This window comes from Cyanistes caeruleus, chromosome 4 (assembly GCF_971803275.1).
Source record: "Cyanistes caeruleus chromosome 4, bCyaCae1.hap1.1, whole genome shotgun sequence".
Taxonomy (NCBI): domain Eukaryota; kingdom Metazoa; phylum Chordata; class Aves; order Passeriformes; family Paridae; genus Cyanistes; species Cyanistes caeruleus.
The window spans coordinates 14,150,179-14,176,912 of record NC_141704.1 but is presented as its reverse complement, the minus strand read 5'-3'; the positions used below and the strand labels follow the sequence as shown (position 1 = coordinate 14,176,912).

Genomic DNA, 26,734 nt, shown 5'->3' with positions numbered 1-26,734 from the left:
CCATTTTGATTTGAAACTTCTGCCTAAAACCAGTTGTTTTGAAATATAGTTCCAGCTCACTTGGAGTATATTTTAATGTCTTTCTTGGCCAGTAGCTGCAGAGTTAGTTTGCTAAACTGTCATGTGGGACCTCTAAGATTGATTTTTTGCCCGCAATTATTTGTGCCTGTATTGCCTATTTGTCAGGAAAATAAGTATCTGGCCATTGATTATTTAAGGGTGGATAATACCCAGCTCACCTTTTGATGCTGTTCCATTTTTTTGTTGTTTAATATATGAACATCAGAGCCTGACTGAAATGTAGTTGAGCGCTCTTATAGTAACAGTAGAGTATTGATTTTGTATTACTGACTCTCTACCTGGTTTCATAATTGTGTAAGTATTCTGTAAAAATTAGAACAATTTAGGAAAGGCTGGTAAATGAGGTGTGTCTTTTCTTCCTTTCAGTTTCATTCTCTTTCTTTCTGCCAGAGTCTTTTCATTCTATTCACCATCCTCTTCCCATTTATATTTTCTTTCTCTTGCTCATTCTGTCCCCAGATTCCCTCCCTGCATTATAGTACTCTTCATTTTCTGACATCCCATTAATCTTCCAGTCTTTATGGCTTACTTTCCCACCTCCACAAGCACACCCACAGGATGCTTAGAAATTTTACAGCATACCCAGTTGTCAAGAAACTAAACCTACAAGTCCCAGACCCGTAATACTATGCTGGGAATGCTCATTAACTCCCACACTGTTTGGAAAAAGAAACTGGTATAGTTAGTATAAGGTCTGCAAACCATAATACATGCCTGATATTCCTTTGCTTTCCACTAAACCTGGAAACTCCTCATTGGAGCTGGGAAGGAAGATGTGATCTGGCTTTTTTTGCTTTAACTGTGGTTTTGATCTTATAGGAACCCTAGAAAAAATGGCACAAATGCGCAGCTACAGGGGTGTGACCTCTGAAACGCTGTGTTTGAGGAGAACTCATGCCAGCAGATCAGAAAACCTGTTGCTATAGGTGGGTGTAGCAGCAAGTGCATCCTCAGCACAGCAGCCGCACCATGGCCAAAGCCAGAGTGGCCTTTGCAGTGGGAAGTGCCAGTGGTCTCAGATGCTTCTGTCCATTCTGACTGCCAGCATTTGTCAGATCATGTTCTTTACTACTGGCAGAAGTGACTAAGAAAAATGACAAAAGACTGCATCTCTAATTTGTGTATGATCAACTGATTGCCCCCTCCACTAATTGCCTGTGAATACTAATTAAAAAAGCAGTATTCAGTGTATGGATGGCAGTGCTTAGTTTCCAAAGGCAACAATTTGAGGCTTTTCTCTTGCTAAATAGCACCCATGTCAGTGTTTAGTGTTGCTAAGTGGAATTATCATCAATCTTTGTCAGAGGTCTCTCAAATAGTGGACCTGGACAGTTTTTGGACAGTTTTCACTCCCCTCTGTTGAGCTTTTTTTATTATTATTTTTTAATTCTTTTTTTAAAAAATTTTTTAACCTTCAGAAATAATCACTGCATTGTTTTATTTCTTAATTCTGCTGTGAGGAAAATGCAGTTATTGTCAGCATTACAAATAGAAATGTAGATATACAAGCTTAAATTTTGCAGTAGTCAGTAGTAGGGGCTTGACCTGCTTGCTTCTTCTCATGCTTCGTTAGGTCTTTTTTTAAGCCTGTATCACATTTAATTAACTATTTGGGACTTAACTGACAGTAGTGTAAAAAGCACTGCATGTTAAAGCAGTACTACTAGCTACACCATCGCTGAATACAGCTGTACTGTAACTAATCTCAGAATTACTGGATCAGTCACTGATAACCCACCCCAGATTAGATACTGCCAGCAGTGCTTCCAGTTCCTTTCTTTCCATTCATATTCAGAGGATAGCAGACTGAATTTATAAGATGAACTTGCCCACTAAAATGATGTCTCATCATGGATAAAACATCTCAATAGTACAGTTAAAGATAATCATTATTTTTTTAATACCTTCTTTCTTCAGAATCCTACTCAAGTGGGAACTGCTCTTCAGGTTTTCCATAATCTTGGGACTTTGAAGGATACCATTGCCAATGTGGTGGATGGATACTGCACAGTGCTGGAAGAGAACATAAAAAATGCATTGGATATCAAAGTGTTGACCCAACCATCTCAAGCCATCACAAGAGGTGCGATACTTGTTTCACAGGGAATGGTAACTGATTCTTTTTTATAGGAGTACAGTAAGTTATAAAATGGAAGAAACTCTCATATCCAAGCCTGATCTAGAAAAATTTCCCTGCTTGCTTTAACCAGTAGAGGGTGGGAGTAGGCATATCTCAGAAAACACGTAATTCTAAATCATTTAAGTTAACAAAATTGGGTCTGGCTGATATTTGGCTCAGAGGTTTTCCTTTATTTCTCCCTGCTGCTCCTTCCTAACTTGCCCAGAAAATTGTCCTCATTAGATTTCAACTTCGCAGCATTTTCTTAGCTGTTTATCATGGAAAGATGACTCCAAATTCTGCTTTCTTTGTATTGGTGGGAGAATTACAGGTTGAAATTATTTGCAATCAATGGAAGAAGCCTGCAACTGCATTGTTATGCTTTTGTCAGGTGAAAATTGTTTCAAAGCAGATTATTCAATATGAAGAAATGTTGCACGATGAAACATTAAGTTCCCAGTTAGCTCAGATACCAAAAAGTACTGGTGGGTAGGCAAAGTTGAACTTCAGTGTTACGAACATTGAATTTTTTTTCAAAAGGCTTGCAGCAAGGTGGGGGACCAGACCCATAATCAGTGGCATAATACAGAAATGCATCCTCTCTCAAGTGAGGTGATTTAGAAGCTGCATGTTCTTCAGCTGGAAGAACATACTTTTTTTAGCAGTTTGTCTATGCATTTGAGTCCTGAGCTGGTAAGAGCTGTGTTTTTTACAGCTACTCTCTCTGACATTTTGCTTTGTTCTTACATCCTGCAAAACTGCTCTTTGGCATTACTGTGGTGTTTCTGGGGAGGTCTGAATTGGTAGAGCATGTAACAGTCACGAGCATGAAGTATCCCCACTGAACTTCAGAGTGTAGTCAGCTCCTCAGTTGAGACAACTGAGGTCATTCACAAAGCTCTCTTCTGAAGGTATTTGTTTTGTTTTGCTTTGGTTTTTTTTTGCTTAAAAAAGTACCTATCAAAGTGCATGGAGATCTATATTTCCAGTATTTAAATTTTCATTTGTGGAAGCTGAAATGTGCTGCTGTGTATGTTTAAAAACCATTTTAGGTGGCCCTGGTAGAGCTGCTATGCCAACACCTGGGAACACAGCAGCTTTTCGAGCAGCCCTCTGGACAAACATGGAGAAACTCATGGATCAGATCTGTGCTGCTTGCGGACAGGTACTCTGCACTTAATTCCTGTTTGTCTCATCATGCAATTTTGGATGTAAGAATTTAGATGTCACTTTCCCTCTCAATAAATTTTCTCTTACAGGTGCAGCATTTGCAGAAAGTATTGGCAAAGAAAAGAGATCCTGTGTCACATGTCTGCTTCATAGAGGAGATAGTTAAGGTAAAGTTTTAATTTAGCTGAATATGCTTTAGTAAATCTCTTAATAAAAACGTGATGAGAGAATGAGTTTGTTTACAATTTTACAGTTCCATTTTTTAAAAAAAATTAAATTGAGGGGAAAGTGTTGGAACTCAAACTAACACTGAAGGATATATTTGTGGTCTGTGGGTTATATCTGTAGGATGTAAACATGTTAATTTTATTGTAGTTTCTTTTGTTTTCTTTAAAAGGGAGCTGATAAGGCACCACTGTATGGATCATTAATGTCATTCCATAATACCGTGTGATTTGAGTAATTAATTAAATCTGTTAGTTTGCATAGGAGAATGTGTCTTCATGTATCATTTTCAGCCATCTGTTTCTCACTTCTTGACACTTTCTCCCTTGAAAAATAATCATGGCTGTTCTTTTGAATACCTATTATTTTCCATTCATTTACATTGTTTTTTATTCATATGTGGAATAATTTGATTAATGGTCTCCTTCAGTGGTAGGAACAGGATTACTGAAACTGTCTCATCTAACTTAGTAGAAGAGAGCAAGAACAAAAGATGTGTTCCTGCTGACATCTCTTTCCAAGTGTATAACTGGATTTTTAATTTACATGGACTTAATATGCAAACGTGGTCTTCTCAACAAAGAGAGGAAATAATGAAGGTTAAATACAGCCTCTATTTGTCTCTTAAGCCCATCTCCAGAAGATGTTGCACAGAGCATCACTTTTCTACTTTTCTATGAGGCCCTTCAAGCTTCTCTTTCTCTGTTAAAACAAACAAACAAAAAAAAGCAAACCACAACAACAAAAAACAACCCAACCAAAAAGAAATCTACAACCCTCCTCAAAAAGCTTATAAACTTTTAGCATATTTTCTTAATATAAAAAGTTGAATCTGGCAAAAATATCTATTGCTGCCTGGGTAGGTCAGTCCTTCAATGGATCAGCATGTTTAGGGAGAAACAGAAAACTGGAGACAGACCAGAAACACTGAAAGGAGGAGTTTGGATGGAAAGGCAGCTTAGGTAAATGATCTGTTGGTGCTCATGAGTGGCTCCCACCCTGTGTCCATGCTTCTCACTTTCTCTCTTCCCTCTTGTAAAGCATCACTTGAAAAGTTTTTCAACAACTGAAAAGGGAGTTTTTCCAGTTTTTGAGGCTAATAATAGAGGGCAGACAAAGGAAATACTCTATTCTTCTGGAGACTAAATGAACAGGGAAAAGGAATTTCAGTGAAAGCAGGGTAAGGAAAAACTCATTAGAAAATAGAAAATTTACTGGGTTGTTTTATGCATGTTCCATGATTTCTCTGATTGCCCTACCTTCCCTTAAAGTTCATATTGTAGGATTGCGTCTAAGTGAAAGGTTTTATTTCCCAAATAAAATCCCTCTATTTATTTTTCCGCAGTTATCACTCTTCCAATTACTTTGCTCTTTGATGGGTGTTTTGGTGTAGCATTGTGCCAGGCAGGACGTTGTCAGTGGGGTAGCTAAGGAGGAGTGGTATATCCTTGTCTGATGTTCTGCTAGCAGAACTCTCTCAGCATGGCACAGTACTGCTGATGGCACTGATTCTCGACTTACTTCTTGCCTGAAATGGTTCAGTATAGCACCATGTTTTTCTTGGGCATTCTCACTGTTAGACCATTTTTCTGGTGTCTCTTGAAAAAGGTGTGGCACCAGGCTGCAGATGGGTGAGGTCACACCAAAGAGTAGAGCTGTTCAGACAAAACCAGACAAGTACTGCATGCTGCAGAAATTCAGGAGTGTAAGTACAGATGGCTGTATGGGAGAATATGAATTGTTTTAGATATAAATAAAAAACTGGTATTTTGCTATTAATGAAGAAAGATTCTATCTCGTATTAAACCAAACTGAAATGTGCTTTCCTCAGCAAGTGTTCTGGAGAGGGAGAGAAGTCAGATTTTCTTTATTGTATTCAATTTCATTAACAAACTGAGCAAATGAACAAAACAAACCAAAGGTACTAACATTGGACTCATTTGCTAGAGCATCATGCCCACTCCAGAAGATGGGAAAACGAATCATCCACTCTACAGTCTGTGCACTAATTACTGTTACTGATGTCAACATTATTATTATAGTCATCTTCTGCAGCAGCTGCAGTACCACTTTGCCTGTCCATCTGCTTCCTTGTTTTGATTACTGCAATGCAAGTATCATCCTAGGAAGCATAAGAGAGGAGGAGATCCAGCCTTTTTAAAGCACAAGTCCTTAATAGCAAGGAAGCTACTTGCCTTTTTTTTTTTTTTAAGTCATCATTCTATTTTTCCATTGGCGATTTTTTGTGTCTTTCTCTTCACAGATAGCACAGCCTTCAGTTTTTCTAATTTTGCATTATGATCTCAAACATGTGCTTTCCGGCTTTCTAATTACCTGTTACCATAATAATATTTAGTAGTGTTGTATCATGTTGCATCCAAAAATGTAGTTTTAAAAGCACTAGCTAATTAATTAAAGGATTCACAAAAACTCTCAGGGATTTTTTTTTTTTTTTTTTAAAAAAAAAAAGGAAATAAAACCTGACAGATGAAGAAACTGAGGTACAGAACTTGGAAAATTTTAAATACTGAAGTTCATCAAGAGGGCAGTGACAGCATCTGCATCTTTTCTACCCTGTGGTTTGTCCTACAGAATTCCCTTCCAATTTTTACCAGCTTTGGATGTGACCAAGAGTTAAGTAACAGTCTCAGGCTTACATGATCATGGAAGAATCTGGACATTATATTTATAGTGCACATTTTTTCACTCCTTCCCTTTGCAGATCTAGATTTTGGTATTTTTCCTTTGTCACAATATGAAACTAATGCAATTCTGTAAAGAAATCATGCAATCATTGTACCTTCTAAAAACTGCTTCATTTCATACTAGTCATGAACTATAGATTTATTATTAATGTTTACAAATTTAAATTACAGATGTAATTTTTTAGCAACTGTATTAACTGTTTAAACAAGAAATGTGATTGAATTTTATGTGTAAGAAAAATATTTTATTTTCTGTAACAAAAAAAGGTCTTTAATGACTAGATTTTAGCTGAAGAGGGCTAAAAGAATTCAGAGCTCATGGAGATCTGATTTCTAGTTTTGGGGGAAATGAATACAGCTTTCATTGTATACATTTTTTAAAATATAGGGTTAATTCTGTCATAAGGTTAAGGGTAAAAATTAAAATTACAAATAAGATTTAAAAAATGTAAATTTGGTATTTTTGTTCACCTAATGACTGGTTATTTATATCACTTCTTTCAATTGCTTAATTCACCTTCAGAGAGCTAATAGGTTACTTCAGTTTATTCTGCTTTATTGCTTCTCTCTTTCAATGTGTTGTGACTAATCCTTCCTCAGCTGTTGTAATGCCTAAACTACAATTGACTTCACTGTAAATCGCAGCCGCACATATCTTCCTGTGACAGCCACCTTCCTAATTAGAGATAAGAGTCCCTCTTAGCCCCTTGTAAAAGAGTTGAAAATGATCTTTGATCTTCATCTATTTTGGGTTTTTCACTCCTACATAGGCATCAGGGAACAGTTCTGCAAAAAGAAAAGCAACCTGAAAAGCAGCAAATCATTTTTAAGGGAGGGTTGGGAGGGTCAGTAGAAAGGATGAGCTGGGGTCTCTCTGCTGGCATATCGGTACAGGCAGACCTGCCCTTGCTTGCCTTTGGGGGTCCTGTTTGCAGCCAAGGCACATCACAAACCCTGTCGTTGACGTAAGCCTCCGGGTGAAAAAGTGAGCTGAGAGTTGTAGGGAGTGTTATTATGTACTTCATGGAGGGCTCTTATCATTGCTTCTGCTGATGAATGTTTGGTGAGTAAGCAGCCTTTTTTCCTGAGTTGTCAACACTGGCAATATGAGGTGTTAACGATACAGAAAGAAATGTCCTCAGCATTACATAAGTTAAAGAAAATAAATGGAAAATATAGATGTTTATTGACAAAGTGTATGTATATTTCACCTTCTTATTTCTGCTCCCCATCCAAGCTTGTTAAAAAATGTTGCTTTGAAACTATTCACGTCTACCATCACACATTCACATTCAGTTGACCCAATTAGAAAATAATCCCAAGTGGAAAAAATTGGAAAATAATCTAATTATTGCCTTACGTGAATTCAGAAAATAGAATGGTTTTCAGCAATTATTACAAGTATATGATTTATTTTTCAGCATCTTTTGTAGAAGCAGAATTGTATTACTCGCACATCATTTCTACTGTGATTTCTGTTTGTTATTTAAGCAATAATGAGGTACTTTGTGAAGATCTGAACATAGGTGGATAAGCAGGTTTTTGGTTCCCAAAATATCGAAGATGCTTTTTGCTTCAGATCTACAAATTGCCCTGCTCAAGAGCCAAGAAGATCATACCAGTTAAAAGTCCCAATTCTCATTTTGAATGGATCTGTGTGCCCAGACAGCCATACTAAAAGTAATTTGATTCTAATTCACACGGGAGGGTCAGAGCCTGTGCAATGGTTTTCTAATGACACTATGATTTCTGTAGAACTTTAATTCCCTTTTTCTGACAGAAATGTGCAGCTGTGAAGAAAAGGGATGGTGTGGAGGTTGTGTGGGTTAGGAGGTAATAATGACCTTTGTTCTTTTTCACTTCTGGCTTGGTGGTGTTTGTGCAAATTGCAGATCAGTGATGACTGCAAATTATTAAGTCAGTTGGTTTTCAGTCAGCTTGCCATTGGAAAAGAAATACATTTACCAGAAGTGCCGCCTTTTATCATCATTCTTGTCAATCTTACCTGAACAGCTCCAGGCTGAGTGGACATGGTAACGAACCATCCTTTCATCCTTGGAGGGGATATGGAGTAGTCAAGGTGAAAGCATAGTTTGAATTGAAGCTGTACATACTAAATCACTTCTCTGGGTAGAAAAAAGCTGTCAAATCCCTGGGGTAGTTACTGGCTTTTGAATACTAAGTTCATTTATTTCCAGTTGATGCATATCTTGCAGGGATATGGAAGGATTAATTAATGTTTTAAGTAGTTTTGAAGATACAGAGTACCATTTAATATCTAGGTATTTTTGTTCCTTACAAATTAGTTTTTCTGAGGAATCACTTCAGAATTCAAATATTCTATGAAATGCACAGTCTTAACTTTATGTTTTAGTCAAGAAGGTTTTTGAGAAATGGAGTAAATCAGCTTTAGTTTCTTTTGTCACCTGCATAAAGAGACCTTTTTAAAATGTTGCACTACTGCTGGGAGTCTAGAAAGTATTACACCTTGGATATAAAGTGATCAACCCAGTGTAATGAAATTCTGTGCCCTGCAGTAAAACAAAAAAATCAAGGTCATTTTTAAAATCACAGTGTCATTTATTGACATCTCTGCACCTGTAATGTGTAATATAAACAACATTAGAAATTTAAATTCACTCTTATTTTAAGAAATTTAATCCTGACTACTTTAAGGATATAGAAAAGGGTTATTGAAAACACACTCAGAATTTGTCTTTTCTTTACTGATTAATTGTACTACTGAGGATGATGGCTTTTTGTTCACAGTCTAACATTTTGCAATTATGTTGCTATAGAAATAGTGCAAATAGATTTCCTTATTTCTGTCCCATAAGATCTTGCCGTACGAAATTGTTAAATCATTTGCATTGTTGCTTTATTGGTGGAAAAAATATTTAGACTGTCCTTTAAACGTCTTCTGTTTCTAGAGCAACATTCACAAGTCCCGTATTTCTCCATGGCGGAGCGTTTGATTACAGATAGAAAACACTGTATGTATTAGTATGCAAAGCCTGATTTCAGGAGCCTGCAGCAACTAGCTGCATGGTAATATTCACTATATTGTTTTACATTTCAAAGAGGCTTCACAATAAGGTTGTTTTTCACATTCTACTCAAAGTATCAAAATTTCTACAGGAAAAAATAAGTTGGAAGTGGTTGTCATAAAGTGGGAGCCAGTTTAGAATCAGTGGGTCAGATTTATTATTCGAATGTTAAAATAGCTATTTTAGACACACACAAATATGATAATTCACAGATGGGAAATTATACTCATTAAGTTCTAAATTTACAGTGTGGAGGAAAGAGAGACATTTGTAAAAATAAATATATGTCCTTTCAGCATCTTCTTACATTCTTGTCTAATGCTGAAGAAGGGAGGTACTTTCATTCTCATTCCTTGAATTTAGATTTAATGTCAGATACTAAATAGTTATAATAAGAACAGAGCTAAAGAGATTTAATTTCATTTCAATATTAGCAAAGTTAATTAGTAGTTTGATATAGGTTTTCTAAATGAGGTAAGCTGTTTTTATGTTTGAGGAGACTTGAAGTCAGTTTTCCAGGCTTTAGCATTAACATTATTGTATAGTACTAGTGGGTACAGATCTTCTAATATCTTTCCTTTGATGATACTGGTACTCAGCCCACTGTTGTTCAGTGGTTTATTAACTTAATAGTAGCTGTTAGTGAAAATGGGTTATATTTTTTGAACTGAGAAAACAAGTAATTTTCATGTGAGTGAGAAGGGGTTTAGCACATGAATCGTGTCAGTCTGTAGTTTCTTCTATAATCTTGTGAGCAGGCAACATCAAATCTAAATTTCAAATCTATGCAGTCAATGCATCAATCTGAGTAATAGTGTTGCTTCACACTATTAACAAATCTGCTTAGGTGCTGTAATACCATGCACTAAAGATAAAAGGACTACTGAAAAAAAAAATTAATAGACAGGTAAAAATCCCTCCCCTCCCATTCATTCCATACCAGTAAAAGAATACTGATCTAAATCCTCTCCTTACCACCAGTCATTGCATAGAAGGTGATTGAGTCTGCAGGCTCTCCCAGGTGCACTGTGTTCTGAAACTCAGCTTTTTGTCAATGTGGGATTAATCATGAATGTCTCAGCTGAATGGCTGGCCCAGAAAGTGGTGATCAGTGGTGCAAAGTCTAGCAGGTGGTCAGCACTGCACCCCCACAATGGGTGAATACAAGACCCAGTTCTAAGACTTCCTTTAGTGATCTGGATGATGGGCCAGTGTACCCTCAGCAGGTTTGCTGATGACACAAAACTGGGAGTAGAGGCTGATGCTCCAGAGGATCATGCTGCCATCAAGAGGTCCTCAAGAGACTGGAGGAATGGACTGACAGGAACCTTATGGAGTTCCTGGGACAGAGAGCAGGAAGAACTTACACTGTCCAAATGTCTCCTGGCATTGGCCTTATGCAGTGTTATTAAGCTGCACAGGAAGAGTGATTGAGAGGGAGGTGGTGGAGTCAGCATCCCTGGAGGTGTTTATTAAACACTGGATGTGGCACTCAGTGCCATGGTTTAGTTGGCAAGGGGTTAGGTCATAGAGTGGACTTGATGATCTCAAAGGTCTTTTCCAACCTAGTTCATTCATTGATTCTGTGATTCTCTTGTATAATCTTAAATGTTTTATCTAAAACCCACTTTATTGTAGAAAAGCTGCACAGTGTTACTGTTTGTGCTGAGTATTGACAACAGTGATTTTATAGTAATAGCTGAAATGAAAAAGTTGTACAAAGTGAAAATATTTTTAGTGCTTTGCTGGTTATGGCCCTGATCCAGCAAACCACTTAAGCACATTTTTAATTTCACATAAATAAGATATACCATGGAAGTCAAACTACCTCCATCTATTATTTTAATAAGGATAAACTTTGTCCTATTCACATACACAATAAAGCGAGCCCCACTGTTGAGAAAATATGTCACCATTTGTGGTCTAGCCTGCTGGACATTTTTTGTCTGATTTATGGGTATAATTTTCATGAGCAAGTAATTCCTCTGTGAATAGTATGTGTGACTGTGTACCAAATTTTTAAACAGTGTGAAAAAGGGGAAAAATTACAGTTGCTGGGGCATAGTGCAGTCTGGTTGTTGTGTTTTTCTATTTCACTCTACACAGATGCATGTGGGTTGCCTAGAAATAACATATTTTAAAGTAGCTAAGTGGTAATAATCCAAACATCTTTCAAAAGGATTTTCCCATTTCCCTGGTTGTGGCCAGCTGTCCAGCAGGTCAGAATGACAGAGGGTTGCCCTAGTGTATGTTACTGGGCAGTTGTTCAGTTCATTTCTGAAAATAAAGAATTAACAAGAGGAGTACAGATCTCAACTGTCTTGCACTGCCTAAGGAATTGCATAGGGTCTACTAAATCATGTAAGTGCCTGCTCAGCTGTTTGGTTTTGGGGAATAAAGTGGTCACTGGTCACAGGAACAACAGCGACAGTATTTTTAATTTACAGCTCGGGTGGTAGATATTAGTTTGTGTAAGTGTGCTTTAGGCATTGGAGCATTTTCACAACAGATTTTTATTAGAAAATAGCCAGTTCCATGGCTGATCTTACTTCCCCGCCATTTTGTAGTGGTACAAAGTATGATTTATGTGCAGATTTTCTGTGCTGTGAGATCAAAATAAAACTGCGAACAGACAGTACCATTAATTCAAAAATGCTGCGTTGAATGGATCTGGTTTGGAGGGAAAGGTCTGATTGCCATTATAGTCTTACAACTGCTTGCAATTAATGTTCATAGATTTAATTTGGTTATATTTCATGATGGGGAAAATACATATATGTCAACCTGAATCTTGCTTATCATGAGTTTTAGATACCTCAATTACAGTTAAGGTTCTTTTGTTGAAGGAAATACATATCGCATGACAAGAGGAAATAACATTTTATTTTATGCTAAAGTGCGGTAATTTATTTCTGGGAGACTTTCAATTATGTAGGCTTTCTATGTGTGCAGTGTGCACCTGAAACAGCTTTGTGCTGGGTAATAACACCTCTTAGCTTCCAAAGGTTTATGTGTTCTCTGTGTTGTTAAACACATACACTGGATGGGGGGACAGTATGACAGAACGGTGACCTTTTTCCAGTGTTGTTGGTTATGGCATAGGAAGCTGTTGGAAAATGATTGCTACAGAGCTGAAAAGATAATCGGATGCAGTTCATTACTCATCTTGTCAGCTGCTCCTGCTACAAGGGATTGTATCACAAGATGTTAATCTGCTTGTGACTAGATTTCAAAGCAAGCATTTTTATTTTGGAGGGGGTGTAAATAATTTAACATCTTTCAATTCTATTTCATTTTCAGAAGCAAAAGAAATGGAAAATTCCTGATTTAAAGTCTCAGAATATTAATCGATAGAAATATTAGTACATCCTTGTGGGTTATTTTACAAATATATGATGATATGCTGCAAAAAGCTATTTAATTGCAGAAGTTGTTTTTTTTTTTTTAAACTAATTATGAGGTAGTATATTCCTTGAATAGTGAAAGTTAGCCTGCTAGCATACTTCAGTGTGTTCTGCAAGACAAGCATTAGGTACAAGACAGATTTGGACCAAAAAGAGCCCTATCTACACATTAAATCACTAATGTGGATGTACCCAATGCTCCCATACATTGTCTACCACTGAGGATATTTGGTGTGTGGAGGAGGACTATATTCATTATTTACAGATGGGAAGATGACAAGAAGGTAATTTTAGCTAGCTGATTTTAGTTTTCTGAAAGTGAAAGGCCCAAAAGAGCAGTTACTTTCTGATACTGTGGTTTGCTGCTCACGATGCTGTATGTGAAGCATAGGGGAAGGCTTACAAACTTTCCATTACATTAAGATGAGCCAGTAGATTTGCTGTGTACATTTCAAGCAAGCAGAACTGCCTTTTCTTCTTCCAGCTTCATCCTGCCTGTCTTTTTAAGTCCTTGAAGAAGTTGTCCACTACAAGGAACATTCCTTTTATTTCTGCTGGAGAAAAACACTCCTTTCTCTACCCTTTGCTTGTAATTTTCTAGTATTGATCATTTTCAGATGGAATTCCATGTTACATTTTAAGGAGTTAAATTATAATTCTCATAAATCTAATAAATCTAATCCTTATTAGAATACATTATTTAAAAACAAGCATTGAGAGACTTAAATGTACTTTCAAAAGTAATATATTGAATTAATGTGTAGCCAAAATAAATTGCAGACTTAAACAAAATAAATTGTTTCTGGATGCTCATGGTTGCATATGGCACTTTTTTACTCCCTCAGGAGTATCTAATGCTAACTGTATTCCAGTTTTGGTAGCTACAGTCCACCCACTTGAATACCCCCTGGTGTATGCGTAGGCAACAGGATTCTCTAGTTCCTGTCACAAACTTACATGGTCTTCTCTGTGCTATTAATCAGCAGCTATATTTCACCTCCAGAGAGATTGCCCCTCAGCACTGGACAACCTGAAATCTCATATCATATTTTATAGAAGCAACCAGCACTCTGTGGATAGTGATTTTAGGAAATAGGGCATTTATTTTTCACTCAAATATTTTTGACTGAGTAGTCAGTCAGTAGAAAATGTTACTTGACTTTTTCATGAAGCTTTTCCCTCTCCTCATATGTAATAAAGTTGGCTAGCTGAGCCATGACAGCCTTCTTCACTACAAAATTCTGATACAGTTAATGTACACCATTTGCCCAGGTCAGAAGACACAAGCTAATGAGTAGAGGCTAACTGGTATGGCTGTGGCTACCTCTGCAAATGTGTGCATGAGAACATATGTATGTATGTCTGACTTTATATTATACATGTAAATAGAAATACATAGAAAAGTTACATATTTCCGTAACAACATAAAATGTCATCCTGTTTACTGTTACTTGTCACCTTGTTGAATTCAATAATTAAGATAGGAATGTTGATGTGGAGGGGTACAGGCATATTTGTTTTCTGGACCCTTTAATCCCTGTGTTTTCTGCTGAGACAGTGACAGAGATGTAGGTAGTAATGAAAAAAGAGTTGTTTGAAAGTGCTCTCTAAGTATTTTTCCACCTCCATTGGATTATTTGGAATTTGAATTGAGTCTCCATGCTCAATAGGCAACCATTGTTCCAGGTTGGGGTAGAGAATATGAAAACCGATTAATTTATACTTGATGTGAAAGGCAATTTGTTTTATAGTAGTCTTCATCTTCTAAATTCGAAACTGTGAAATAAAGAATTAAGTAATTTCACATTTATGCTATAGCAATACATTTACCAAAGAAAAGAGATTTCATGCAGTGAACCTTCTGAATAGTTTTCTGATATTCTAATTTTACTTTGCCCATTTATGAAAGTCAAGTACAATTTTACAGAAAATACAAACATAGCTATAAAATAAATTACTTCAGTTTCTAAATCCATCATTGTCCTCAAGCAGTCAAAAATGAGATTCTGTAATCCCAGTTTATTTTAGCATTCAGTGTTAATTATCATGCATTTTATGAGTCCAGTAGCATAAAAGATGTTCTCTCTCAATTCTTAACACATGACCCATAAAATTTATCCTTCTTTATCTTTAGAGATAAGGAGTAGAGTTGAATGAATTTCTCATCTAGTTGCAGAGTTTGTGATGATAATCCTATTTTTATCATTACTTTTAGATGTATCACTATATCTTTGACCGATTTTCAGGTTTTATATTAATTCCTTAAGGTTTTTTTTAACTGAAACTTGAGCTTGTACTTGCTGTCTTGCAATGAACAGATTTTTAAGAGGGATGCAGTGGTTCCTGTTAATGACTGACATTGTAAAGACATTCGTTGCTTTGCCCATTATTGCCACTGGTAGTGGAAAGAGATAATTTCTTTTCCTTTATCATCTTAAGTAATAGTAATTAATTTTGGAGTAGTGAGATCTTTAAATATAATAGATTATCTCCACCTTTTTATGATGCTGCTGTGCAGTGCAGAAGTTAAGCTGACATTTTTTTTCATTTCTGATTATCATTCCTATAGTGATTTGGTCAAACTGGTTAATGCAGCAGTAGGGTCAAGAGATGACATGTACACCATGCACTGAAGAAAACTGTTATGTTCAGAACAGGTTTTCTCTCCCCATGACAACACTGAACAGTTTTTCATGTATCTTAACAAGCAGTCAGGACAGGATACCCATCCTCATCTCATGGAATTTTTTTCCTACCTCAGACAGGGATCAAAAATCACACTTTAGTGCTTGACTCTACATGCCAGATGTTGGGGGCAGTAGGGACACAGCCTGCCCCTGCAGATTCCCTTTGGTGTGCTCCCTTGTTTCCACTTCTGACTGCAAGCCTTGTTGGCACCAGGCAGTGAAGGGTCAGCTGTGAGGTTCACTGTATTTTTGTGTGTTTAATGTTTTTGAGAAGCAGAGCTGCTCAGTGCGCAGCATGCAGTGGGTTTGGTCCCTGGTTGGAGTTTGGCAACACGTGGTGATGGCAGTAAATAATTGCTGTGGTGTAGCCAGCACAAAAACTCCCATGGAATGGGAAGGTCACTGCAGTGCAGAGAGGGTTTCTAACACGTCTCCTGAGGTGTGCTACTTCAGGCTGCACTCACACCCTAGAGATCTGGGATAATTTCTCTCAGACTTGGAGGAAAATATTTAATTCAATACAAAACTGAAGCCTTTGTCTTCTCCAGTACTGTTTCTAGCTCTGAACCTGAGGGAAACTCCTCAGATTTCACTTACTTTGTTTTTATTCTCAGTGATGAGAATGAAATGACTGGAAGCATTTGCATTGCTTGAGATTCTTTGAAAAGAGTTTGTTTTGAAACTTGTATTTCTTTTGTCCCTTGCTCTCAGGATGGCCAGTCTGATATTTTGTACAAATTTTGGACTGCAGTAACCCAGACACTTTCCTCTCAGTTTCAGTCAGCTACAGACTGTAAGTATTCAGTAGAAATGATTTGTAATGTGTTCTGTAATTATTTTGAATCTCGCTTTTCAGTAAGCCCTTTGATCGGTATCTCCTCTACCAGAACTATAGCAATGGTTCACTCAGCATAAACTCTGTGTTTAAAACTTCTGGGTTTGTGAGCAGGCAGTTTAGGATCCTCCTAAACTATGGTTGAATTTTCAGAAATAAATATTTTCTGTTTCATTAAGTAGTTGTTATCAATAACAAAATGTATTTTTCTAACTGTGAGTAGAGGTAAAAATGTTTGGAACGGTATATCATACTTCCTAAAGCAAGTGGGTTTGCCAAATTCAAAATTAGTAATTTGATTATAAAGATAAATTCATAGTCTTTTCTTGTTAAACACTGATTGGTTGTAAAAATCAGATTTCTGCCATTTTTTGGATACCATTATAAACAGGATTTTAGTTCATTCAAATTGTCTTGTATAAATACAGGTAAAGAGCTCGTGTTCTGACTATATACAATTTTCTCTACATGTAAATAGCTGATACAATCAAGGAATATTAAATATAACTCATGTGTTAACATAAGACAGTACTATTACTAGAACATGCTAATGCAGCATGTGGTTGGATCATAGGCGAGTTTGGTACTTTCATAAATATATCTTTCACGTTTGCACAGAGTGTTAAAGTTAATCATTTGCACATAGAGGTGAAGTGCATAAGATGTGCATTTATTTTTGTGATCTCAGCTATTGCACTGGCCCCTCAAAATTTGGTCCTTCCAGGCTTTATAGCAGCAGTATAATTTTGAGGAACTAGCTGGTGGATTCATGTTCAGTGGTTGCTAAGTAACTAGATGATCCCAAAAGAAAATGTATGCATCTTGTGTTAAAACATATTAATTTTACTGTTTGCCTTCTGCATTGCTTTAAGAGCAGTATGTACATACCCCGAGCCTCCTGTGTTCACACTGAACTGCTACCTGTTCTCAGCACTTGTGTTTAAGACTGTAAAATTATGACATCAGTTAATGGGACCAACCAACACTACAGAACTGAGGGAACTCTTACATGTTGTCAGCTGTACTTTTTCTAACAGCTATTCAAAACTATTTTATTGTTTATGGTTTTTAATAATAAGTTTTATATAAACATTTATAAGGAGGTTTCAGTGCAAATGATGTTTTTATTTTGCTACAGCTGAGCTTTGGGGAGACAGATTTTTTTCATTTAAGTGAGGCATCTGCATGAAAATGTTCATTTTTAACAAATTTCTGGTGACCGAATCCACTGACATCAGTCAGGTTCTGGATCATATAGATGAGAGGAAGACAAGATACCAGAAAAGTAGTGTAAAAATAGGAATTTATGTCAGTTTAAAAGGTTTGCTAATAGATCATGATCTGCTTTTGTGAGGTTGGGACTGTCTTTGTAAACATAGCTTCATGACCTAAAATAGCTCTGTGTTTGATAATAAATGTGAATCCTCCAGTACTCAGAATTATGTATTTGAACGGAAAGCACAGGCTGGGTAAAATGGGGCAGATGTCTGGAACCTGACAAACCTACCAATGAATGGAACAGTGTTAATCTCCTAATGTAATGGGAAATCTACAGAGTATGAGTGATGTTAGATCAAGATTAACAGTTGCTAAGGCAGTTGTACATTTGTTTCATTTCCTGTTACTTGTGGCAAGCCTTTCAAGGCTGAAAATAATGCAGTTTTTTTCTGCTGGCTTTGTTGTTCTTTGACAAGTTTAGGAACAGCATATTAAGTATCTTGTTTTAAGAAGTGTGCATAAAAGCATATGCTTCCCTCATCACATTTCTGAAGACTTTGGTTCATAGAAGTTACCTTTGTTTGTTTTAAATTGTTATCTTCAAACAGCCCCACACTTATCCTCTATCAAGATACTGTTAGCAAATGTCTAGATTTAGAGAGTTCCAATTACGCTTTCGCCTCAAACAAATGATAATAATAATAATTAAGTTTGATACCAAACATTTATTGTACAAAATAAAGTAAGTGTTCCATATCCAGTCTTCCAATTGTGGGTTTTATACTGGTGCTTTATATCGTTTGTCAAGTGCATTTAACATTATAGCTATGTCACCTTGAAATTATTTACAAATATTACATTATTAATATTGAACTTAGGATAACATTGTGTATCATTGATACAAATGTAAGGATAGAGGTTGTTTATAGGAATAAAAAAATAGTTTGAACGTAGCATTGTGTGCTGCTTACTGCTTTTATTTTGCAGCCTCTATGTTTTTGAAACAAGCATTTGAAGGAGAATACCCTAAATTACTGAGGCTTTATAATGACTTGTGGAAGCGCCTCCAACAATATAGTCAAAATATTCAGAGGAATTTTAACACAAGTGGAACTACTGATCTTTTTGCTGAACTGCAACAAATGGAAGAAGATGCACAGGATATATTCATGCAAAAAAATGAAGATTACGAGTATGTATTATGAACTGTAAGACTATAAAATATAAATCTTTGCAACCTGTAAGAAAATAGAATATTTTTTAAAACTTTATGTTATTCAAATAGTCACTGCAGGATAATTTCAAAGGCTTTTTCCCCTCTTGCAGTTACTGCACTTACTTACACTATTTTAGAGCTGTAGGCTTTTCATTAGCTTATATATCTAACAGTGTTGGGTTGTCTTGTCTTTCACAAAGTCTCTGACTTTTGAACAAGTTCTGTCTTTTTGTTTCTTCAGGTAAATAAATAGGAAAATGGTAAAAATTAAGTTTTGTATGCATTGTGATTACAGCAGTACCTTTCTCCTAATGATAATGCAATCATTTGAGTGTGACAAATGCTCAGTTGTTATGATTCACAGTTTTTGGTTTATACATCATAGAATAAACATGATCTAAGTGATATCAGAAAGATCAAACTGAAACAGGCTTATCAAGCCTATTAGGACTTCTAGACTTATGTAAGATAAAATGAATCTTTTATATGAGAATTGTATTGACTTAAATATGTTCTTGAGCAGTCAGTGGGAGACTTATCAGAAGACTGTTTTTCATATGCATATGTTTTAAAAGCAGAAAAGGAAAAACAGGTTCAGTATTGCAAAGTTTGTACATCTGGAAAGATTTAATGCTATTGTGTATTTTAATTTAAAATGTAGTAACTTTTTCTTATGTGCAAAGTCCAGAAAAGGCCTTGAAAGATTCACTGCAACAGTATGAAGCTGCCTATCTGTCAAAATCCTTGTCTCGACTGTTTGACCCCATCAATCTTGTCTTTCCTCCTGGAGGTCGGAATCCTCCCTCTTCTGATGAGCTTGACAGCATCATTAAAACTATAGCCAGGTATGCACATATAAGGCATTGTAAATGTAACACTCAGCATACATTTTTTCATAAGTTACAGTTTTAGAAAGGAGACTTCCTTTGTGGTAAAAGGTTGATTACTCTTCAATTATAAAGTAGATTAGTGCAAAAATCAAGTCAGAATTTGGGGTGGGACGGGATGGGGTGGGATGGGATAGGATGGGGTGGGATGGGATAGGATAGGATAAAATAGAGTAACACAGAATAGAATATTTCAGTTGGAAGGGACCTACAACGATAAATCCAGTCCAATTGCATGAACACTTCAGAGCTGGCCAAAAGCTAAAACATGTTAAGGGCATGGTCCAAATGCCTCTTAAATACTGACAGGCTTGGGGCATTGACCAGCTCTCTAAGAAGCTATTCCAGGGTTTGACACCCTCTTGTTAAGGAAATGATTCCTTAATGATGAGTTGGAACTTCACCATGCAGCTTTGAACCATTCCCACGCCTCCTGTCAGTGGAGCCTGGGGAGGGATGCTCAGCACCTCCCTCTCCACTTCCCCTGCTTAGGAAGCTGTAAAGGGCAATGAGTCTGCCCCTCCTTTTCTCCAAACTAGACAAGCCCAAACCCGTTGCTGCCCCTCATAGGACATTCCTTCCAGTCCTTCCAGCAGATCTGTTGCCCTCCTCTGGACACATTCAGGTAACACCACATTCTTCCTAAATTCTGGAACCTTGAACTAGATGTGGTGTTCAAGGTGAGGCTGCACCAATGCTGAATACAGCAAGATAGGCACATCTTTATTATTATTTATAATAACTAATATATTTTATTATTTATTTTCTGTACTTTTTCTGAAATAAATTTTAATACAAGTTATAATGTTAATAATATTAACATGATAGTATAATAATAATAATGTTAATATAAGTTTTAATGTTTAAGCTTACAAAAGATCAGGAAGAGAAATTTTACACATACTGTAGATGTCTGGTATCTTAATTATCCTGACTGTGTCAAAGGGCAGTGGTAGTTGCTTGGCTGGAAGTGATAATACCTGGTATAAATACTTTGTTAAACAGCAAGATAATAGATAAGGATGACTATTCCTGGTAGAATTTGTAGAATGAGATACCTAAATTACCAGTGGTGCATTTTTCCTCATAAGCTTTTGGTATTGACTACTCTGTTTAACAAAGTCTGAAAAAAGATGGGCAGTATTCACAGTATGTATGTGTGTATATAAAATACTAAATATTGACATGGCACTTGTGACTGGGAGTTACAGATGCTCAGAACATCTGAGCATCTGTTGGTGTGGAGACTGATACTATTTTCCTTCTTGCAAAAGAGAAAGGAAAACAATGTGAAAATTATGAAATTTCAGCTGAGTTTTCCAGAGTGACATTTAGCTAATGATGTTTGGGGCCCTAGAGAGTTCTCAGAGAAGATTAGTCTAGGTTGGGTGCCTAATGATTCTCCAGCTCTTGAGAGAGGTTAAACTCACCAGTAGCAACATGATGGTTCTTGTGCTTGCCTGTCTTCAGCAGAGCAGTTTTGAATGCAGCCCCAGCAGATGGAGATCTGGGGATGTTCATGAACAAAAAAAACTGGAAGTGATTTAGAAGTCTTTTCCTTCTTCGTTTGTTCCCTGTCATTCCTTGGGGGCCTCTTTTACTATAAAGGATTGCCTAAAACACAGCTTATTAGTTGTGTCAAGCTAAGGCATCCCCTGGGTATTTCTGCACAGCTCATGTAATTCCAGAGTTGAATGACTGTGTATTCACCTGTAATGTTTGAAGGCTGCTGCCAAAGCTTGAATGTAGTTAATTGCTGTCAATATTTTTGAATGGCTTACTAATAGTGATTTCATACTGAAGTGTCATTCCTAAACTTTGCTCATTTTTACTAGAATAGGAACACTGCACATAAAATTCCCAAATGACTTGTTAAATTGTAAACTGAATTACGGTGCGTGGAAAGACTTGGTTGTATGTGTTACTCTCTCTAAACTGACATGCCACGTAACTGTGGATTCATAGTTAATTCTTTATCGATTCAATACAGCACTGTTTAGCTGTTAATTAAGATTTATAATCTTTGCTTCCAGTGAGCTAAATGTGGCTGCTGTTGATCCAGACCTCAGTTTAGCTGTGGCCAAAAATGTGACGAAGACCATTCAGCTTTATGGTGTAAAGTCAGAACAGCTTGTAAGTAATTTTAAATTTCTAAAAATGAATGGTTTTTTTCATGTACAGTGTTCTGGCTTTTGTAGATTTAGAACATAACAGTTAAGCAATCTAGATAGACAAAACCTTCCAATTAGCTTTCCATTGTATTTATAAACATTATCAGTAAAATTCTGCCTTCAGACAAACTCAGTCTATTGATAGCAGTAAAATTTATCTGTATAACAACTCCAAATTGAATTTGCCACATTAATTAAAAAAACCTCAAAATTGTAGATGTCATTAAACAAAATAAAGACTGTTAAATTCAGTTCTTTATTAACCAATATTTGATACTACATCAATTACATGATACAGCATCTTTAGGGTATTAAAATCTAGACTATTCAAATGCTATTTTTTACTACTTGCAAGAAATTTTGGGTATTTTTTCCATATATTTATTATTTCATATATATTTAGCTGACCTTTGATTTGTTTGCATTTGTCATATATTTCCAATCATACCATGCAGTGGTATCTGGTGTTAACCTGAATAGAAGAAGGATTCCCAAAGCCTTATCCTTTCTTCAAGAGCCTCCAAAAAGCCTGTGGATAGTACAGTGAATGATGTCATCGTACCAAAGAAATAATTCAGATGAACGGTTTTCTCTTAAGAACTGTTGCTGAAATTTACTATAAGTTTTATTTAAAGAAAGATGCTTGTTAATATTTTTGTGTACCAATTGGCTACAAAACATTGCAGCAATTTAGTCAGCATGGTTTCTGTGTACCTTTTACATTTCTGCTGTCTCAGAATGGCTTTGAAAAAATTGAAATTTCGTAATGAATACTACGTTTGTCTTGTCTATTGGAAGAATTGTCTTGGAAGTTTGTAGACTTGGTGTATGGAAAAGGAATGTAGGTGAAGCAGTCATGAAGGCCATGAAGAATACTTTAAATTTTAAAATAAAAACAAATGTTAACATTATTTTGTTAGCTATTTAAAGCATAGTGCTTAAGTTGGGTCTGCTTTTAAAGAAACCAAATCATGACTTTGTATTTTCAGAATAAAATTTGCTTATGACAGAAATGAGGATTTTTAGTAGATTGTGAGAGTAATCATAGGTAAAAAAATACATTGTTGTCTATATGTCATGGAGTGTAGTGTCAAATAGTGGCGTTTAACTGGGAAGAAAAAAGACCTTTCAGCTGTAACTTTGAAAGTATCAGGGTTGTGCTCATTGTCTCTGTTAGAGTCTGGCCAGTGGATTCTTTGGAGGTGAACATCGTTTTGTGATCAGACAGCTGGGAAATTCTCAAGAAACCCTGAAAAAACCAAGATACTTAGAAATAAGCTGATAAGTATATGATTTGTGGCTTTGTGTTAGCTAACCTTAAAGTAAAAGAATGTAGGAGGAAAGAGGGAGTGTGAGCCCCTGAGCTTCTTGAATTTGACAACTGAAAATGCAAACTTGAAACACTAAAAAGCTAAATGATGGGATTAGCCAAGCTGGCAGGATGAACATCAGTGTCCTTGAAGCACATACCTACAAATTGTAAAATAATATTAAGAGTATTGCACAGCTACCCATTTTTTAAACTTTCTTTCCTTGCTGATAAATGCTACAAATTTAAAAACCAGAAGTGCTCAACACAGTTGCCAAGATAAAAGTGTCAGAGTCATCTTTGAAGTGCTGAAATATCATTCCTAGCCTCCAGCTGCCTCTCCAGCAGGGCATGGCTCTCCCACTTGTCCTGTGCCATGCTTGCCAGCCCTCTGGATATAATCTGGAACAATTTAGCCTTTTTTGGTGCCTATTTTTGGGCAGACAGATTGAGCCTGAAATGTGCACCACGTGTAGAATAGGAGCTATGTCAGACAGCAATGTTTCATTATGTTTTAGTGGTTTAGCCAAGAATGCAATCTTAATTCAATCTTGCAATCCAACCTCCAACAATAGCTTGGAGTCAACAATAGTTCTCTTCTCTAAAGCTGAGAAGGGGACCATGGAACATATCCGCTCAGATGCTTCATGTCTGATAGCTATAGCAGAGCAGTGCTAGAGATGGAAATTTAATTTCCTGGAGGAATTTGAAATTGAGTTCTCTTCCAAATTAAAAGTAAACAAAACCATCTCAGAATTCTCAGTGAAGAAGGGTGGGGGCAGGAGACTTTAAAAAGTAATTAATTTTTTTTTTTTAATGTTGTAATATTGCAGGTAGATTTGAAAGGTGATGAACTGAAATGTGCAGTTCTAAAAAGCTTGAGACATTCTGATGTCGATGTCAGGGTTTTTATTTACTCAGTTTACCAAAATAAGGAATTCACTGAGATTTCATCACTGTTTCTCCAGGTATTCTTAAATAGACAAATAACAAGAAAAATGTTACTCAAGATTCAAAGGTTTTACCTTTGAGGAAAAGCAGCATCTGTCAGTCTGTACATACAGTCCTAAAGCAAAAACGACTAAGAAAAAACAGCCTCTTCCTATAAATCCGAAATGGTTGTGTTACTTGTGGTTTGTACCCTTTTCAGCTTTCCCCACATCAAAAACCTGCTGCACCTGAGACCTGTTCTTTTATTAACTGGTTCAGAGAAGATAATAACCTCTGGAAGCAGCAGTATGTAGATACATTCTGCTGTTGGATGAATCTTTAGTCAATCCCTTGCTGATGCTTGATGTGGCTGGTGTAGGGAATGCAGCGTTCAGAATTATTCTCCTTTTTTGTGAGAAGGCAGTAAGTTGTATTTCCTGAAAAAAAAAAAAAAAAGTTGAGTAATTTGGGGTGTTTTTGAGAATTCATGCTCCTTAACGAAAGATAGGAACTCATAAATCTGCTTCCTAGAGATATTTTTACCAATTGGTTTAACTGATAGTTGAGCAGTGTAAAAGAGAACTTAAAACTCACCAACATCCTTCTTTGACATGGCAGCAGTAATTGTGTGGCAGGATCCTCTAGTGCAGTGGTCTTAAGATTTTTGGTTATGCATTCCTATCAGTATAAACTTTTTGAGCATGCACCATCATTATATGTATACTTGTTTATTTATAACTTTTATTCAGGCACTACTGAAGTTCTGATTTTTTTGTCATGCACCCTATTTTGTAATGCCTAATCCTTGTGGTGCAAGTACCCCACTTCAAAGACCACTGCTCCAAAGTAATACTCTGCAGTAATCTTCCATAAAAAGGGAACAGACTTGGTCTGTTAATTTTTGAAAAAGATGCCTTGTTGATTGCAGTCTTTTGAATTCATATTTGATTTTGTTAATATGCTGATTTAAATCAGATTTTTCATTTATTTATAGAAAAATTTAAAATATGAGAGTCCAGTGATTGAAAGTGAAACAAAACTATGTTTTCCCAGTTGATTACCTGTAATTTTGTCATTTACTGAGCTGAATTTTGAATGTACTTGAAATGCTGTGGTTTTTCTTAAAATTAAAAGTGTCTTTGTTGCAACTTTGCAATCACTATATTTTTGTTTGCTGTTGATAGAGAAGTCATGAAACACTGAGGGTTAGAAGCTCTGGAAGTTTACAAGCTATGTAGTTTTGCCAACAAGCAGAAAAATAAGTTGCAAGATCCATTGTCCACATAGACTGAAGATGGAAGAGCGCTCTTTGGTCCTCTAGACTATTCCCTTCCCAGCACAGGACTGTTTGAAACAATATTTGTTGTTGGGGGTTTTGTTGCATTCTTTCTGGTTTTAAAGTGATGATTTCAGTTACCTGAATATAAGTACTGCATGTTCTCTTACTTTTGTGCTGTTTCTATTCAGCTTGTCATGTGGGTGGATTGAAATACACTAACACACCCACCAAGTGCACATAGATGAAATGTGTTGTGCTGTGAACATGAAAATGCAGTTGTTTAGAGAAGGTGTGATTCTCCGTGAACCTGGAGACCTCTACCAGTTTCCTCCGTAGAGTTACAGTCATCCTGTCAGACCATCTTTATTAATTTTGATCTGAGTCCCAGAGCAGTCCTTCCTGCCTTTTCTGATGGAGGCTGTGTCTTGCTGTCTCCTCCCAGCATAGGGCATCACTAGAGACATCATCAGAGACAATGTTATCCTCTGGCCAATAAACAAGGAAAGAGTCATTTGCAGAGGCAGGGTTGTAAAAATCAGGTTGCCCACTTGCTTTTCAAAGCAGATGGGGGCGATTATGCTGGCAAATTCTGGTGGATTAAACTGTCTTAAAAACATTTCTCTATGAGGATATGGTGTGCTTACATGATTTAGTCAGACACAAACTCACTCTACTGTGCTGCCAGATGGCAGAGCACATTTTAGCTCCACTCCAGTACATGCTGACCAGTTCAGCTGTGGCACCTTGCTGAACATGACATTCACTCAGCCTGGAGCACAAGCAGAGGAAGTTCATGTCTGCTTCAAGTACAAACAAAGCAAAAACCTGCATGGCCATGCTAAATACTAGGCATACTAGGCTTTTTTTTTTTTTATAATGTTAGGGTAAAAGAGGCTAAAATCAGTGGGAGCTGTGATTGCCTATAATTGGAGTGTTTCCTAAATATGGAATATTGTATTTTATGGAGTAATAAGTTTATGTAAAAAAGGGATCTTTCCAGCAGACAAGAGGCTGCAGGCAGATGATATAATGGAGATCTTTCCCACTGTCAGACTTGTAAGCAGTAATGGAGAGGAAGCCCTCAAAAGGTGGAGATGGAGAGTGGGTGTAATGAGGGAGGAAGGAAGTAGAGAATTTGAATAATTTTTTTATTCTCTTAACTCAGTGTGGTTGAACTGATGCCATATTTCTCACAAAAGCTGATGAATGAGGCAGCGGTCCGAAATACAGGCTGAGGGCTCAGGGAGAGCCACTAACCTTTACCCTCAGCTACTAAATTATCCTTTATAGCTCATGGTAGAGGCTTGGCTTCTCATCAGGATTTTAGCCTGGGCAATGGTTGTGGTGTTTGTGATACCATGTTTGCCACTGGGACATTTTAAATCACTGTGCAGAGAGCACAGTCCTTCCTGGCATTCTGAATAATTCTTCCCTGATCTTCTTAGAAAACA

General features: G+C 36.6%; 1 protein-coding gene across 5 annotated transcripts in view; it reads left to right on the top strand.

The window, feature by feature from the left end:
* Positions 1-26,734, top strand: part of COG5 (component of oligomeric golgi complex 5) — a 189,687-nt gene that overhangs the window by 127,393 nt on the left and 35,560 nt on the right. For all 5 annotated transcript variants that reach the window (XM_086886775.1, XM_086886774.1, XM_086886777.1 and 2 more), the window contains 7 exons: positions 1,999-2,164; positions 3,253-3,365; positions 3,460-3,537; positions 16,150-16,231; positions 18,479-18,683; positions 19,391-19,552; positions 21,628-21,727. In XM_086886775.1, the coding sequence (XP_086742901.1) occupies positions 1,999-2,164; positions 3,253-3,365; positions 3,460-3,537; positions 16,150-16,231; positions 18,479-18,683; positions 19,391-19,552; positions 21,628-21,727 (906 nt within the window). The remainder of the gene's footprint in view (positions 1-1,998; positions 2,165-3,252; positions 3,366-3,459; positions 3,538-16,149; positions 16,232-18,478; positions 18,684-19,390; positions 19,553-21,627; positions 21,728-26,734) is intronic.